The sequence below is a fragment of the Centropristis striata genome, chromosome 17 (genome assembly GCF_030273125.1).
Source record: "Centropristis striata isolate RG_2023a ecotype Rhode Island chromosome 17, C.striata_1.0, whole genome shotgun sequence".
NCBI classification, from domain to species: Eukaryota; Metazoa; Chordata; class Actinopteri; order Perciformes; family Serranidae; genus Centropristis; species Centropristis striata.
Genome location: NC_081533.1, coordinates 15,138,648 through 15,157,667, shown reverse-complemented (window position 1 = coordinate 15,157,667; position 19,020 = coordinate 15,138,648). Strand labels below are relative to the sequence as shown.

General features: G+C 34.8%; 1 protein-coding gene across 1 annotated transcript; it reads left to right on the top strand.

Moving 5' to 3' along the window:
- Positions 1-2,303: 2,303 nt before the first annotated feature.
- On the top strand, positions 2,304-18,911 carry zgc:92594 (uncharacterized protein LOC436996 homolog). Its single transcript, XM_059354853.1, has 8 exons — positions 2,304-2,822; positions 6,521-7,186; positions 8,592-8,700; positions 11,650-11,745; positions 13,850-14,083; positions 15,306-15,328; positions 16,076-16,224; positions 17,448-18,911. Exons 2-8 carry the CDS (start codon positions 6,534-6,536, stop codon positions 17,744-17,746), a joined length of 1,563 nt encoding a protein of 520 aa, XP_059210836.1. The 5' UTR covers positions 2,304-2,822; positions 6,521-6,533; the 3' UTR covers positions 17,747-18,911.
- Positions 18,912-19,020: the final 109 nt, after the last annotated feature.

Here is a 19,020-nt window from a genome sequence, read left to right as displayed (position 1 = left end):
AGGGCACGTGTGGCAAATCCCAGAAATCCAAGAAATGCTTCTTCCGGTCCATGTAGAACGATACCAACACGAAGAAGAGGAAGTGTTGAGTGTTTGGGTTGGAAGGAAGAGAATAACCGTCACAACAGAGGTTGGACCTGATGGTTTAGATCTGTTCTATCTTGGCTTCACCATTCAGGGTCCAGTCGTCTTCAATGGCTGACATTGAACAATTTGGGGACTGTACAAAATGTCAGGGCAACCCATTCACTAGTAGCAGGCCAACATTGTCATCCCAAGAGCTAGAGGCTTGGACTCAAATCACTTCACAAATTTGATGAGTTTAGACTCAACTTGAACTTTAACATCAATGAATTGTGATTTCACATGGACTTGAGCCTTTTGACTAGTTGACATTCACCCCAGCCCGAAGATTGAAAAACTATGTTATTTAAGAAGTTTGCCAAGAATGAATTGATTTCCCTTCATTTCCACAAATCAACCAACATACTATTCATTCACAGCAAATCAACATTTTAAACCCTTAGATTCACTTGGTTTGGAGTGCTGACAGCACCCAATCAGGAGGGAACCGCAAATTAATAAAAGCTAATTGGCGCCATTTACTCTATTGCATATGATTGTATTGCATTTGGTGAAGGACTTGGGATGGTCAGTATTTGGACTTTACTAGCCTGTCTTAACTTGGGACCTGAGAGTGAAGACATCTGACTTACTTGAGACTTCTAAAATCTAAAACAATTTATTGGTCCCTTAGTCTTAAAGGGACACCATGCTAGTGTTGCTAAAATGGTTACCATTGGGTCAGAAATATACATAGAATCATGAAAATGTAAGTTTTCCCAAAAAACAAACCATGTAGTTGTTGCTTTTCTTTACAATGTATAACTCTGATGCTCCACTGTCAGGAAACTGTTCACCTGATCATTCTGTATAATATTTGATTGTTGATGGTGGATGGGGGCATGAACAATTTCTTTCAAAATCAAATTTACTTATATTTAACCATGATTGGTTATGTGATTTTAAATGATGCATCTAATATGAATTTCGGTGTGATATGAAAGTCCCCCTTCCAAATGGACATACATTTGATGTACATTTTATTGGAAAATACTGCGTTTTGCTTTTGCAGAATTTATATTTTATGAGTTGTCAGTTGTTGTTGGATTCTAACATAAATCAATGTCAATTAATCAATGGAAATTGCTGTAAATGTTATTATTAAAATGTAGCTTTCAGTGTGATCATTTGCCTTCTGTGTGTTTCTTTTTAGGTCATTTGAATGAAATGCACTTTCACAACAATATTTCACAATTCAAAACACATAGAGAAGAAAAGATAACGCCATTTTGAAGGTCTTTAAATATTGTGACTATTTATTTGGATTTGGGATAAATGATAAATATTACTTATTATATTACAGTAATATAATATACTACTTTCACCTGTAAGTACATTTAAAAACAAAGTCAAAATAAATCGATTTAACATTGTAAAAATAAATAAACAAATAAATAAGGAAGGATTCAGTGAGAAAGTGAATAAATAGGGAAATTCCTAGTGTTTATTTGTAAATGTTTTTATCAATCAATCAGTCAGACTAATTGTCTAGCACTTTTAATACAAATACAACGTAACACAAAGTGCCCGCAAACCAAGCAATAAATGACTTTATAATAAAAAGTGGTAATAATACTAGCATTCAATAAGAATTAAAGACTGCAACCTACACCAAGACACAAAAACCAGATGATTACATAAATAAATGTATTGGGAAAAATATAGAAAACAATACATAATTAAACAGATAAAATATATAAATAATAAAAATAAACAACAATAATATATATGTATATATATATATATTACCAATAACCAAAGTAATTAAATAGACGATATAATAAAAATCTAAATAAATGAAGAAGAACATAAAAAAATATAAATTTACATTTTTATCAGTTAATTACTGCATACATTTATTTTTAATATTATTTGGGTAAAATGTAGTGTCGAATTAATTAATTTATTGAGTCATCTGTTAATTTAATTTAATTTTTATTTTTGGGAATCTCTATCATTGATACTTATTTCCAGAGATATGGTTAACAAAAACAACTCGATATAAATATAAATATACAAAGTCAAAAAAGAAAATGGTTGTTTCTCACGTGAATAATACAAAAAAAATATATTCAATACGGATGGAAATAACTCACAATAATAAAATGTGGTCTGCTCTTAAATGCACCACCTCCATTCTAGACTATTTCATGTAAAAAATCTGTATAAGTGTCACCAAGAAGCCAGCTGTTCCTGTGTTTTTGGCTTGGTATCCCCAGCCATGATGCGATGAATTCTCCTGCGGTGGTTTTTGAGTGATTTCAGGTTTGGATATGTTCGGGAGCTAATTTTCCCCGATTTTTGCCAATATCCAATGAATGCAACATTAGTTTCCGAGGATCCCTGAAGGCAGCGTTTTCCCCGCATCATTCTGCTCAGTTTCAGTTAGCAGCAGGTCCGTCTGTCCGCCGCTCAGGTGAGCGTCGACTCGTCCTTTTGTGTCAAATGCCGAAACCTCCAGATGAGAAACTACATGCCCGCTGACTGGAATGTGTCCTCGGACTCCCTGAAACAAACCGGACTGTTTGGAGGAGGAACAAATAAGAAAAAAAGCGGCGCTAGCGGGTCGTAATGTTAGCCCCAACACGACAGGTGCACCGCGGCTTCGAGGTTTGAGACGTGAGCCTGAGATCATTTACAGCTCTTACATCTCTGGAAATCAGTGTCAAAGACAACCGATAAGGACGAATATTACCAAGGTAAGCAGCCTGACTGTCTGTCGTGGTGTGTGTTAGCTCATCACTGTCCCAGCAACTCAGCCAGGGGAAGATTAGTGGAGCTAACAAGGAGGCAAGTTAGCTAATTCTTGGTTGACCCCTCAACCTGCCGTTAGTGTCGCTAGCATCAGGAGTAAAACCGTTAAAGTAACCGTTATTTCCGTTAACGGTGTCAGAGCAGATTCTAAAGGCCTGTGTTGAGTGTCAGGCTGACAGGTGGAGCTCTGGAACCAGTACTGACTAATTGGGACACCACTTTTTGTCTCATGTAAACAAACACAGTAAGTTGGCAGGTTTCCACGTTATCTTTAGGGTCATGGCCACTTAAACAGACAGGCTGTTTTATTTTTTTTTTATTTTTTTTTTGTATTTTACCATCACTCTGGTAAAATGTATGAAGAATAGAAGCTGCAAAAAAATTACAAAATACTTTAGTAATATTTTTTTAATATGTATTAATCAATCAAGTAATTAATTATTATTATTTTAATTATTTTAATGGATTTATTTATTTTGCAATTTCTATTTTTTATTTACATGTATTTTTAAAAATTGATTTATTCATTAATTTATTGATGTAGCTACATCTATATATATATATATATATATATATATATATATATATATGTAGCTACATCTATATATATATATATATATGTAGCTACATCTATATATATATATATATATGTAGCTACATACATACATAAAAATTGATTTATTCATTAATTTATTGATGTAGCTACATATATACATACATATATATATATATATATATATATATATATATATATGAATTCTAAATAAATACACTTCAGAGCTTTCTTAAGGGCCATGGCTCCTTAAACTTTTTTTTTTTGTATTTAACCATCTCTCTGGTTAAATGTATGCAAGTATAGAAGCTGCAAAAAAAACTTAATAAAAAGGTTTTAAATTAATAGATGACTCGATAAATAAATAAATAAGTATGCCATTACATTTTCCTAAAATATTTTTTGCAATAAATGTAAGCATGTATTGATTAATAAAATGCAACATAAGTTTCTATTTTAAAAAAAAAAAAAGGTTAATTAAGTTTCAAAGTTTGTATTATTTCATATTTTTTATTATTTAATTACTTTGGTAATTTTTTTGTACCTGTTTTTATAAATGTATTTATTTTTAATTTTTAATTTACATTTATTCATAAATGTATTTATTTGTTAATCTTTTTGGATGCAACTACACTTCCAAATAAATTATACATTTTCAGATTTTTCTGTAGGGTCATGGCCTGTTTAACAGACGATCTTTACTGAGTAAACAAGTCAACTGACCTTGTTTTGGCGTTTTTTTTCTCAAGGCCTGAAAGCTAAAATGTGTTTTAGTTTCATTTTTATTGAAGAACCTCCAGGAAGAAGGAAGTGGTGTTGGTGGGTAAAACAGTTTCACATGTTCTTAAAAAAGGCAGAATGACTAAAGTAAAGTTTTCTTGGTCAATAAGGATGTAATCACAGGGCCTAATAAAGCTACAGATAATAAATATTTATATTATTTACTAATGTGCTGATTAGGTTTATCAAAATGGCAATATGACAGGTACCATTTTCAAATAACAAGAGGCACAGTATTTGTTTTGTGTCAAATTTCCATTCTAAATTAAGTATTGTGGTGCTGCAGATCCTGGGAAAAAATGACACTATAATAATTAAATTTACATCTGACAGATGTGCAGAAATAATAATTCCCTCCTATATCCTGAATCCTATTGCAAAATAATCACAATTAGATATTTTTTCCAAATTGTTCAGCCACTTAGAATATTCTAAAGCCCAAGCTGATGTATTAAAGTTGCTTGTTTTTTCCAACCCTCAGTCAAAAAGTATTGACTTTACTATTTTACATGACAATAAAAGCAGGAAGATATTCATTGAGTGGGGGCGGTGAATAATTGTTGAGTTTTTACCTCGAAAAATGTAGAAAAAAAACGATTTAATGAAAAGCAGTTGCTGAAAAACTTTCTGTTGATTGTCTAATCAATTAATAGAGTTATGTTTCAGCTTTAATTATATAAATGAAAAGCTGCAGAAAGGTTGCAACTAAAGATTATCTTCATTCAGGGATGAAGCCATTAGTTGATTAATCCATTAATCATTTTAGTTATTTATTTTGTGTCCTGCTTCTTGTAATGTGAGGACTTGCTGCTTTCTGTGTTTCATATCACAGTATGTTGAATATCTATTTGTACTGTAGGTCAGACAGAAAATGATATTGTAAAATTTCAGGCTCTGAAAAATTATGACGCACTTTTTCATCATTGTGACATTTTATAGAATAAATGAAAATTTGCTGATTTAAAAAAAACAACCAATGATTGTATTTATAATGAATATAATACGTGTTATTATTTTGTTTAGTCCATTTCATTTTTTAAAACTCAAATGTAATTGATTGGTGTAAATTAAAATAAAATCCCTACACAACTGACTCATTCAAACCTGTGAATATTAAAGATTAAAACAGTTATCTGTCAACATCTATCAACCAAATTGTTGTCAGCTTATTGATGAATTTATTAAACACATTGGGCTGGGTGATATGACAATAAAAAATATTTATTGTATATATTTTGGTACATTGCTTCTCGCAACATCAAAAAAACATTTGGTGAACCACAATGTTGCAATACACATTAGGACATCCGAACAATTCATTTAGACTCGATAGTGAAATACCAGGAAATATGCTATGCTGGGATATATGTATCGTTATTGAGTTATGACCTGTATTGGGTGAGAAAATTTTGGCCATATTGCCCAGCCCTACAATAGTGTTGACATTACTTTTAAAGCAACCACCCATTTCTTTAAATTAACCAATTTAGGCCTGTACAACCTCTGGGCGATGTTAAAATAACCCCCTATAACCTGAAGTTTTTCTGGAAATTCAACAGAAGTGTCAACGCTTCTACTAAATAATACATTTTTCAGCCTCTGTAGCAGATAGAAATGAAATTCAAAAAGTATTTGAGAGCTTATAGCTGTTATATCCGAGCTCCTCCGCTATAGTCGTCTTCTGCCATGATTTCAGAAATGGAAAAGTCCCATGTTGCATTGCAACACTCCTACATGTATTCTCATTTTGTGTCTTTTTTTTAGTCATTGTCTTTTTTGGTCTTTTTGTGTCTTTTTTTTAGTCATTTTGTGTCATTTTATGTCCTTTTTTGGTCATTTTGTGTCTTTTTTGGGTCTTTTTATGTCTTTTTTTAGTCTTCTTGTGTCTTTTTGTGTCTTTTCTTTTAGTCATTTTGTATCTTTTTTTGGTCATTTTGTGTCTTTATGTCATTTTTTGGTCATTTTGTGTCTTTTTTGGTCATTTCAAAGTTCTGGAAAAGTCAAAAAGACAAAAGACCGAAAATAGGTGGAAAAAAATACAAAAATTACAAAACGACGTATCCGCTTTCCCGGCTTTAATGGTAGAATAACGCAATGCCCCCCTCCGGTTTTAATGGTAGAAATGCGATAATGCTTTCCTGGCTTAAATGGGTTAAACAATCTGAGTTCTACAAAGGGTGAAGTTCAACATCTAAAAATCAGCAGCCTCCTTTCCCTCTCCCCTCCACCTGTCCTGCCTCCCCATCCCTTCTAACACCCCTCTCCATGTCCCTCCTCTTTTTCTTCATCTCTCTGATCCTCTCCTTCCAGTGTTAATACCGACATGGCCTCGGCGCAGACGGAGCAGTCCAGAGTCCTGCAAGAGGAGCTCACCTGCCCGGTCTGCCTGGACCTGTACCGCGACCCTCACTTGCTCCCTTGCGGCCACAACTTCTGCAAAACCTGCCTGGACCGCCTAAAGCGCCAATCGGACCGAGGCCACTTCCGCTGCCCGGAGTGCCGCGACAGCCACCGGTGCGGCACCAACTTTCAGAAAAACTTCAAACTAGCCAATATCGCCGACGACTACCGTCACCGGCGCAGAGCCACCACTGCAGCTGCTGCAGCTTTGAAATCCAGAGAGTTGCTGGCGTCTTCTCTGCCGCCTCAGCAAGCCGGGAGTCGGTTAGCCGTGCCGTGTGATTACTGCCCCTCAATCGCTGCCGAGGCAACGGGCGTCGGTGCTGTTGGGGACGGCTCTTCTGCTGCCTCTGTTTCTCAGGAAGGGGACGACAAGCAGGAGGCGTCTGCTGCTGCCGCCGCTGCTGCTAATGTGTCAGTGTTTGCGGTCAAGACGTGCCTGAAGTGTGAGGTGTCGATGTGCCAGGAGCATGTGAAGCCACATTTGGAGCTGCCGGCGTTCCGTGAGCACCCTCTGACAGAACCGATGAACGACTTCTGGAAGAGGAAGTGCCCGGATCACGAGGAGATCTACAGGTAGGAGGCACATGCAGTGGTAAAGTTTTGCAAATGTGGCCATTTTTTTCTTCTTCTGCCACAAATCTTTGAGATACTTTTGCTGCAATCCTACCTGGCAACAGAATAACTGGATGTATGAAACCATATTTTGAGCAGGGTTCGTACGGGTGCTTGAAATCCTTGAAAATGCTTGAATTTTAATGTTGAATTTCAAGGTTTGAAAAGTGCTTGGATTTTGGATTAAGTGCTTGTAAATGCTTGAAATTCTTACTGTATTTCTCTTGTAATCTGACTATAGATAACCACATTTTCAATGGAAAAAATCCATAAACTGAACAGCCTATAGCCTATCTGAAATGAAGAGCGCTCCGCCTGCGTCTTCTTGTTTCTGAGATGTTTCTTGTTGCTCTACCCTGTATCTTCTTCCTGAAGGGAGTTTTTCTAATTCCTACTGGATGTGAGGGCTCCTGAAGTATTTGTGTTTCTTTCCTCCTAGTTTGGGTCGTGTTTAGTTCCACCAGCTGCCGCTTGATGATTTTTGTGAGCTTACTTTTGCTCCTAGCCCCTAGATTCCCATACCAGTATGTTTTATGAGATAAGCAAACTACTTTTGTTAAAAGTGTAATACCATGGCTGGTGCTATGGTTAAGTGAAATGACCCCTTTTAGTATCGAAGTACTCATCTAAAACATGTCATTTACAACTATTGAAAGGTAATGGAAAAGCTTGAAAATGGACCTTGAAAGTCCTCTTGATGGAAACACCAAAATTCGATAAATCTTTTTAGAATGCTGTTACGTAGCGAACATGTAACTCATCTCTGTTTCTGTTCTGCCGGTCAAGACGAGCTGAATGGAAAGAAAAAGTAAAAGTTTCCAATTGAATTCTAATACTGAAGACTTTTTTTCTAATCTCATTGGTGGCCAAAATGGTCCGATTAGCAACCTCTTTTTTGTTGTTGTTTTTTCTCTCTTGGGCAACCTCTACTTCTACTATTGTTTACCGATGTACACCAATACATGACAGTGCTACTTTCTGAACGAAGAACGCTTATGCAGCTTTGTCTATTTTCCGTAAACCAGTTGATGGAAACGTCCCTAATTTGTCCTAATTTTCTTCAATGCGACAATTCAAATTTTCGCTTAAAAATTCACTTAAATTTTAATTTAATTTTTTTCATTTAATTCAAATTTTCACTTCAAAATTCACTTAGATTTTAATGGAAACACAGCTATAGATAGACCAACCAACCAGTTGCTCTACGCTTTCTTTTGTATACATTTATTATGTTTCAATTGAATATTTAGTATATTGAATTTTTTTCTCCACTCTATATTTCTAGTGATGTTTTTATTAGTGAGTGTGATACTAAGGAAGATGTCCTTTATACGGTTTATCTAACTTCCTTTTTGCTTGCTTCCAGATATTACTGCATGGATGACAAGATGTGTGTGTGCAACGCCTGCACTATAGAAGGAGGACACTCAGGACACACAATCAAGACCCTGAAAAACACGATGAAAGATCTAAAGGTACCCCTTTTATTATCATCAGGGTTTCTACACGGATTAGAAAAGACTCTGTTATAATTATTATTAGTATTCTTAGATCTTTCAAGGTTTTGGAATCCAAGAAAAGATTTTTAGTCCCATTATAAGGCAGCGTTTTCAAACCTAGCTCTATTCAGTTTCACCAGCTCCTGATTGTTTGGCTCACACAAAGTCTTGTGATGAGTCTGGAATCCCAATGAATGAATATCGTCAGTTGTTATTTCAGCGTGTGTGTGTGTGGCTGTGTGTAAGTGAATGAAAGAGTCACATGACTCTGAGGTCTTTCTATAGGAGAGTGAAAATCCACTTCCTGTGCTTCCATTGTCCTGAACAGAGTGTGTTGAGAGTTGAGAGGCTTCCAGTTCATTGCTTTGGGTATTCAGTCCAGAAACCTGTTAATTCAATATGTTGTACAAGTGGCATCGGACCACTTGTACAACATAATTAATGTGCTTTTCTAATTGAATTAATTGAATTCTGTTCAGTTTTTCAGACAAAACACAAATAATCAGTGTGAATAAATTGCACATCAATTAAAAAATTCAAACCCATTGTAATAAAAAATAAAATCATTTCGTCGTGTAGATATTTTTTGGAGCTCTTTTGATCTCAGCAGATTTCAGATGCTGATTTAAAAAGAAGACAACAAATAAAATGTTGACTTCTGCTGATGTGATCAATAGATTTTCCTGGACGACATTATTTTATATTATAAACTGGCCATTGAGCATGATAATAATAAACATGTATATGTATGATAAACACATTAGACTCTCTTCTGTCATGAGTGATTGCTACAATACTGCACATCTTTGGTGCCAGCCAGAATAATATAGTCACCCTGTTAAAATAATCACCTAACTCATTTTTTCAAGTTTTGCAGGAAACACAAAAAACTTCACCAAAAGTGTAACATATGACATTTATTGGTCATTTCACTCAAAAAGGATGTAACAAAGGATGGCTATTGGCATAGTAATAACACAGTGTGTAAATGATGTAACTTAAGAGAAATAAATGATTTAGGCAATTTTTTGAACATGCCTTTGTGGCTTAAGCAAGATATGGTAACACTTTATTTTGAAGGAGTCTACATAAGAGTCACACAAGCCTGTCAGAAACATGACATGACAAGTATCATGAGCATTAATGTTACTTCAAAGTGTCATTAATGTTCATGACACATCCCATGTCATGTTTATGACACGCTCATGTCACTCTTATGTAGACACCTTCAAAATAAAGTGTTACCATATCTTGCTTAGGTCCCAAAAGCATGTTCAAAAAAGTCACATTTTATTTTGACAGGCATAATAAATCCGCTTAAGTCACACACTTGACATAGGCCATTATCTAAAAGGGGTAAAATCACATGATCTGATCAACTGAGGATGGAGGTGATTTTACCATAGGTGGCTGGTGTCATGAGGAGATGATTTAGACAAAAAAAAACAATTTTGACAAAAAATGACTTAGGCGATTATTTTGACCACTAATGACTAATGACACTAATACCTTTTCTACACAGTATTGCAGTTCAGTGTGGGTTTATCAGAGCAAAAACAACCTCGCGCTGTGTGATTGTTCGATGGTGCAAGACTTTAGTTTTCAGGGGAATGCAGGAAACACAGATATTAATGTCGAACATGAAAATTATCAACGAATATTCCATATTTTTGCTTCCCTTTTTTGTTTCGTCTCCACCATCAAAAACAGCAGTTTTTCAAAATTCTACGGTATTTTTTTTATGTATTGGCAGCCAGATGGACTCCTACAATTATGAAAGATCCTTCACACGATTCCTCTTTTCTTGAAATATTTTCATTAATTACACAGGGATTATATTGTCATTGCCTCTTAGTAATGAGATTGAAAAAGAGAAATTAAGAATGTTTTAAAAAGGTATTATCAGTGTCTGTTTCCTGAGAGGAACAGTCCATTAAAATGAAAATATTCAGAGTAGGGGGGCTCTACTTTAGGATTATAACACTCTGGAGGATGCTCTGTCTTGAGCACAGCTTTATTTGTGTCATTGTTAGAGAAAAAATGAGGAACCTAATGAGGAAACTAATAATAACTCAACAGACTGAACTATTGAGGAATTGCAGGATATATTGCATGTAAAATAATGTAATGATAATACTGTTTGCTATTTTAAAAATGCATCAAATGTACAAAAAATCTGAAGAAAATGTGGAGACAAAATATTTCAATTGACTTTTTCCTTGTTATGAAACATGACTTATGTTTTATGAGCCATTTTAAACCTCTGAAGTCCAGGAGATTTTAGTTGAAATTTGTCAACTTCTTATGCATTCATTTCTGTCTCTGTTCAGCATCTTTCAGTCTGTCCTTACATCACATGCATGGCTCCTTTTTCTCCACACAAACTTGGCTATCAGTCAGATTTTTCATTTTATTTTAATTAACAAAGTATAAAGCTGCCAGGAACCCAAAATACAAACAGAAGACAAAGGTTTCTTTGGAAATGTACCATTTAAATTTTTTTTTTTTTTTTTAACCATTTATACACACAAAAACAGCAGAAATAATAAAACTACAAAAGAGTCTCTTTGTATGTAAATTAAATAGTAATAGTTTTCATTGTAGAAAGAAAATTCACATTTTAAAAATGTTCTAGAAACATAAATGTCACACTGTGAAAGCTCCTATGATTACACTTTAACTGGCTTCCTCAGCTTGTCTACATATCATATATAAATAAAGTTATTACTGTAAATAAAACGTGTATTTTCAATAAATAGATGGACTCCAGAGGGTTAAGCAGCACTACTGTCATTGGCACAGTAGTATTTAATGACACTTTTAACCCTTACACTGACACTGATTTGTGTTTGGGAATATTTCAAATCTTAAAGCCTTATTATGACATGATTATGACGGAGCACTTTGCCTCCTCGTGTTCACCAGGGCACGCTGGATAAGCATCTGTACCGGGTCGAGAGGAAGTACAGCCTGGCAGAGAAAAAACTCCAGGAGCAGAAGGAGAAGGAGAGACAGAATAAGGTAAGATGGCTCACATTTCTCTTTCTATAGGGCTAAAAAAAATTTGAAAAACAGTTCAATATTGGGCAATTTAAATCCTACTACGTATCTTCTATCTTAATTTTTTTGTGATGAACAGTTTACAATAGTTACAGTTTGAAATTGGAACTGAGACCTGAAAATTTTTTAAACTTTAACACTGCGATGCACTGTCTCATCTCTTTTATTTTAAATGTACAGCACTTATTTTATTATTTATTTTTTATGCTAAATAAATATTTTCTTATTTTAGAATTTCCATTTCTAAATTGAAGCCATGTTGCAGTATCTGTATGCGAATTATGTCTGCAACTAAGTCAACAAAGCACTAATTGTCTTTTTACATATATATCTATATATAGAAGTGTTTCGTATATTTTTGACTCATCAACCTTACTTTTATTTTTCATAAAGTTGAAATTGCGTGACAACTTTGTGTGAATATGCAGCAAGTTTGTATTTTTCGTCATCTTCTAATTATTTTCGTGAGCAACTGACAAATTATTTGGTCTATAAAACATCAGAAACGTTTTGCAATATTTGTCAAGCCCATCAGATGTCTTGTTTTCAATTACAAGAGAAAGCAGCAAAGTCAAGTCGGTATTATGTCCTCATTATGTTGACTGGAGACTATTTAATGCTTATATTGTATCATTTAATCCCTTTTTAGTGTGTTAATCTAGTATTTTAAGCATTCTTTACATGCTGAATGGCTTAAAGTTGTTTCAGAAACCTTTTCAGGACCCCGGACAGCTACTTTACAACAGCTTGTGTTGCTCTTGGCGTACTATTAGAAGACATCTAAACATAAAAATGTCTAAAACTGTGCTAGGCAAACACTTATTTAACTTTTAATTACTAGGGTAATAAGGCTTTGTCGTAAGTTCCCCTGCTGCCTTTACAATGTGAGTTAACCAAGTTATACTTTTGACTTTTGAATCATTTTTGAAGAGTTACAATCAACAAACTTCATCACGATATAAGCAATTATTTGGAAAACAATACAATAGTTGCTGATATCACAAAGTCTGCCATGATACCATTTCAATTTATTCAATTCATGGATGGATCAATATGAAATTATATTTTATGATCTTTTAACCCAATCAGTTACATTTATATCAACTCACAAAAAGCAACAATACGATTTGAAAATTTTACTACTGAGTTCTTTAGACATTTAAATGAAACTCATTCTATTGTTTTTATTGACAAAAATATAAAGTGGGAAATTCATAATAAAAGTGTATCTTCTGACCATAACAAGGTTATAATAGTTGTGGATTTTTCTAGTTTTTATTTTTTTTTTGAAAATGTTTAGTTTCAGTTTAGTTTTTATTAGTTTATTAGTGTTAGTTTTATTTTTTTGTAATGGGGTTTTTGTTGGGTGCGAGATTAAAAAAATTCACAATACATTTTATTTTATTTCCTTTGCCTTATCCATCTCAGCCCCAATAAGGTAACTCTTGCAGCTCCCGGTGTTTTGAATTTTGATTCGAGTGAACACAATCGACTCACATAGTCGTGTAGACATCCCATTCTTAGTAAATATATGTAAACAATGTGAAAAAAGTTGACAAAGACGAAAAAGTCATTTTCACTTTAATTTTACAAGTTTCAGTTAGTTATGTTTTTTTTTTAAAGTCTAGTTTTTATTTCAGTTAACAAAAGTGTTTTTTCAATTCTAGTTTTCTTGATTTAGTTAGTTTTAACTATTATAACCCTGGATCATATGCATCGATATTTTAACTTTGCATCGGTGATATTGGGTTGTGGATCATTGAATCGTTCTGTTGATGCAGATCAATGTATTGTTCATTTAATTGAATTTAATTAATTAAAGTGTGTTTAGAATTGTTTTCTATCAGAAAACAATTACAGAATTATACAGAAATACAGAATTATAATCAGAAGAAAATGAAACATGACTCAACATGTAAGACACAGAACGTTTCAATCATGCATCAAGTTAGCTTATGAAAGTGTTAAAACTTCTTTAATTACATTTAGACCAGATTTCTCGATTCCTCTAAATCCCTGAACGATTCTTCCTCTTTTCCTCCTCCTCATCACTTCACTCATGTAGAAGTTTATGGACGACTCTGAGCAGTGCTTGAGCAGGCTGGGTGAGGAGATGAAGGCCAAAGTGATGCGCTTCGTCACCAGATTGCAAGAATGCTCGCGCACTCACTGTGACACCAACGGGCCAGCCATTCAGAAGAACATATCCAGGATCTGCCAGGACCAGGCCCGTCTGCAGGAGGTCCGCTGTGGCATCGAAAGTCTCATGCAGGAGAACGACCCTTTCCGCTTCATCGAGGTGAGATTATTGCATTAAGCACCAAACACATAAACACATATATAACTGCCAAAAGGACCGTAACTTAGAAAATGTTCAGCAGTAATCATAGACTGTATAAATAATGGACGTGTCACAGTGACATCACCCGTTGGTTTGTGGCCCGTTGGAAGTATCAAGTTCAGCGTTACACTCGTCGCCATTTATGTCGCCATCTTGTTTCCGATACGGGGAGCAGACCATATTTGGACTGTGGAGGAGGAGAGGGATCTGATCACTGACTACAGCCTCTCTACACCTCAACCTGACTGAGAGAAGCTGCTGCTAATTCATCTTAGTACTGGGATGTTAGTTTTGGCTAGCCAAAAACAAAAACAAAATGTACGTTACTTACCTCAGAAAACTGAGAAAACTGAGCAGCGACTCCTTGGAGTGTCTGTTACTCCAACCAAACGCTGAACAAGACATTTTACTGAACAAAACGTTCAAATAAACTGTCATCAAGTGAAAATACAGTGAAAGGGTCAAAGTTATGAGACCAAACCACTAAATGTCCTTTTTTATATCTATATATATATATATATATATAACGTTTTATATAACTTTATTGACACGTTGCCGTGGATACGCATCATTCTGCTTCTCTCCTGATGAAAGCGCGCCTTGTTAGTGACCTGTCAATCAAAGGTAGCCCCGCCCCAAATCATATGATTCTTTATCTTCTATTTTCTTCTAAACGGGGCCATTATTAGAACTATTAAGATCAAATTGTCTTGAAGAAGATTTTTTTTTACTAGTGAGTGAGACCATAGTGTTGTCCTGAAAAAAATGAGGTAATAAATCAAGTGAGAAGTTTTTCTCATTTTGCACTGAAATGAATCGACAGATTTTTTTGCAGCCAAACTTAGCGCCCCCAGCTGGAATTTTCGGTAGAATGCAGCTTAAGGCACTTCCTGGTTTGCCTCCCTGCTCAGACCCGGAGGTTGCCGCCTGGCAGTAATGCAACTTGCTTGTGATTTGTATTTAATAAGTTCTGTATGTGAATCAAATGAGATAAACACTTTGTGACACTGTGGCTTTTTTTAATACCCAAGCATGTAACAAAAATACGACTTTAAGTTGACACGTTTTAAGGATTCCCAATTTCACCTCAATGTCACACCAATAAATTACTACTTTTACTTTTTGAGTAAATCTTTGTGTATGGTTTGTGTCCAAACTTCTTTTTTTGTCCCTTTTTCAGGCATACAAGACAACAGGAAAACAGTAAGTTTTATATTCATTCAGAGCTGCAAGTAACAATTATTTTCATTAATGATGTCTGTGAAAATTCTTTTCACAATTGGTTGATGTTCATGTCTAGTAAATGTTTAAGTTTAGAAAAGTCAAGGCAATCTATTTTGATCGCTTGTTTTATTTGGCAACCATCAACGAACCAGTTTACTCCTTTTCTACATTATACATTAGAGAAATATCAAATCCTATATGTCCTAAAACCAGTCTAATGTCATGGGCTCATTTTTGACAACAGGTATGATTTTTTTAAAAACTTTTTTTGCATTACTATTTGCATTCCCATCAAGAAATTATTATTTCACTATAACTATTGAAAAAAATATTCAGGTTTTATTACTTTTTTTCTCTTGAAATGATCCCTAATTTTGTATATTTGACTAAAATTGACCAATAATAATGAGAAAAAAAGAAAGAAAATTATATATAAATTTGTTGTTAAAAAAAAAAAGAAAAAAAAGTTATCAGTTAATCAGTTATCAAAATAGTTTCTGATTAATTCTTTGTTGACTTAATAATCAATTAATCAACTAATCTTTGATATATATTATATTTATTACACTGTGTTTGGATGGAACAAAAATATAGTAGGAGGATTAATTTATGTTGTTGTTTTTTTTTTGCTTGCTTAATGCTAAACTTCTCTTGAAATTTGAAATCCAATTTTACAAAGCCTTTATCTTTGGTGTGTGTGTGTGTGTGTGTGTGTGTGTGTTTTAGGTGCCGTAGGCAGCTCAGAAAAAACATGTTCTACCCAGAATACGTCGACATGGAGACAGAAGTTCTTGGAGTGATGATGGAAGAAGAAATGAGGAAATTCCTTGATGAGGAACTATTGTGTCCCATCCTTGCTGCCGTTCATTCCCTGTGTAAGGACATTTTATTTAATTAACCATCTTCATTTTTTTCTTAATTGCTTAATGCTTTTTCTTAAAGATGTTCAGTTGTCAAACATATACATCCAGTTGATTTTACTAACTTTAATGTAATTAATGTGTGCACTGTGCAGCTGCTTTATCGAAGAAAATCATGTATCGTATCGGGAATCGGTATCAGCAGATAGTTAATATCAAATCACTCTGGTCTGGGTGTAAAAAAACAGCAACTTGAAATTGGACATCCATACTAGGGATGGCCGTATGGAAGAAACCAACTCGATTATCTATAATGTTAACGATCAATGAAACAATTTATCGCTGCATGCATACATACACAAAATAAAAGATTTATAAATACTGTGCAAAAGCCTGTTTTGTATAACAGACGCTTTTATTTTGAAAGGAAGAAAAGAGACTTCCTGTTAAACTAACTCACATGAGTTGATGCTGTAAAGATAACATCAAGGAGTTTAATGTTTTATGTTTTAGCCCCCGAAGAGGCATGAGGTTAGTTTTCACAGTAATCTTGCATATTTAAATGTGTTTTGTGTTTAAATAAGTTTTGGAGCAAATTAAACTCAGTAATTCATGCTGGCAAGGTTTGATACAGTAAGATAGTTTCTCTCCAATTAACACTTTTGTATTTCTGTGTGTTTTATAATTATTAGTAATTAATTAGTAATTAATTATAATTAACTATTAATTATCATTACAGCTTTCAGTTTGTAAACTGTAGCTTTATCCAACTTAATTCTCAGCTCATTGGCTTATTGACGTACGGCTGCAGAACTGAACGCTCGGCTGTGTTTCAGTTCAGTGATAAAGATAAAATGAAAATGAAAAAATACTCCACGTGATGACCAAATTCTTAACGACCATTAATCAATCATTAATGAATTACTCCCATCCCTAATTCCTACCATCGAGACCTCTAAAACAGCACTTTCACAGCATGTGAAATCACTCACTGTTGAACGCTGCGGTGTCCTTTTTAAATCATGCTCCCTTCTGATTAGTTCTTCTAATTTTGGCTCCTAATGATGTAAGCAAAACAAAAATGGAGGCCAAAAGATTATTGCTCATGTTATAAATAATTGTAATGCCTTTGCGGTCAATTTACACTGGTTTTTTATGTGTTATTGTCTAACTTTAACACATTGCTGGAGTTATTTGTTAATTTGTTAATAATCGTTTTCATTCTGCCCTCTCAACAGGTCATCTTTCGGATCTGGAGGAGGAGGAGGACCAGGAGGAGAACGAGGAGGAGGCAGTGGAGGAGGACGACGACGATGACGACGACCTCGACGACAGCAGCGTGGAGGAAATGAGGAGCGAGGGGGAGGAGGAGGAAGATGAGGAAGACGACGAAGACGAAGGACACGACCAGAGCGAACTGGCCGATGATCTTTACAGCCCGGGGGAGGAGGAGGAAGAGGAGGAGGAGGAGGAAGAGGAAGAAGACGACGAGGACGACGATGGAGAAGACGACGATGACGAAGAGAGAGGAATTTAACCGTGAACAGGACTTGTATACATCTATTTTTACACCTTTTAAAGCACTTTTGGAACTGTGGGTGAGTGCAACAGATGTTAAGGTTGTAACATCCGTTTTCAGTGTTGCACTCTTCTCTTTGAATGTCCCATGTACAGTTCAGGACTCGAGCAGCTACCACATTTTGCCTCAAACCCTTCAACAATATCCTGAGATGACACACTGGGCGAGCTTCGACTCAGCTGGATTTAAAACGAACCGCACTGAGAATCTACCAATGTGAATCTCACGCTAAACCTGTGTTGCATACCGCTAAACTTAACTAAGGTGCTTTATAGTAGAAGACATTTGCTGTATACGTAAACACACGGATGTGAATGTACAGTGACAGAATGTGGCTGGAAGGACTCAAACAACTCCAAAAAAAAAATTTGGCAAAAACCTCTGCATGTCTGCAATGCCGGATTTTCTACTATTTTGGTAAATAATTTTGCAAAATATATGACGAATTTGCCTAAACAGAATGGATTAGATTTGATCTAATTTGTTTTGAGAACTTTGACCTGGTCACCTGAATTTTTGATATAACAGGTGCTAGGCAGAAATAATTTCCTTTCCAAGTATTGATAAGAAAATATTAGAATTTCTTGAGTGTCCCAGTTCTCCATCACCATAGAAAGCCTTTTGATCTGCATCATATAAACAGGCCAACAAGTAAGAAAGCAAACAATCGTAGAAACAATCTACTTGAATGAATCCAGTTGTGATTGTTTCATCCATACGACAGTTTAACATTGCAAGCCAAAGAGTAAGGATGTGTGTGTGTGCGTGTGTGTGTGTGCATGTTAAAGTTTTGTTTGCTTGGCATGATATTAGAAATGCAATGTGTTAATAACAGTCTACATAGGCTATAGGGTGTCTTTGCTTTTCATAGTAATGCTTTAAAAGCGGCTAATGCATTGTTTTAAAAAAATGTTCCTATGCACAGTTCATACATTACTCATAAAATATCAGTTTCAGGTGATGAGGAATTTTGCACTTTACTACAAAAAAAATGCTATGTTAGGCCTGAAATGTTTGAATGTTAAAAGTTGATTTTTATTTTGATACGAGTGACTTTGTGAGGGGCCAAGCTGATAAAATGAATACATATTAATTATAATAATAAAGCCTGTTGAAATGTGAATGTTTGTCTAGTTTTCCTTTTGGAAATATTGAAAGTGTGCATGATTTAACTTCATTTTGATTTGGTCTAAAAGAGGGCAGAGGGAACGGGTTAAAAGAAAAAGGAAAAT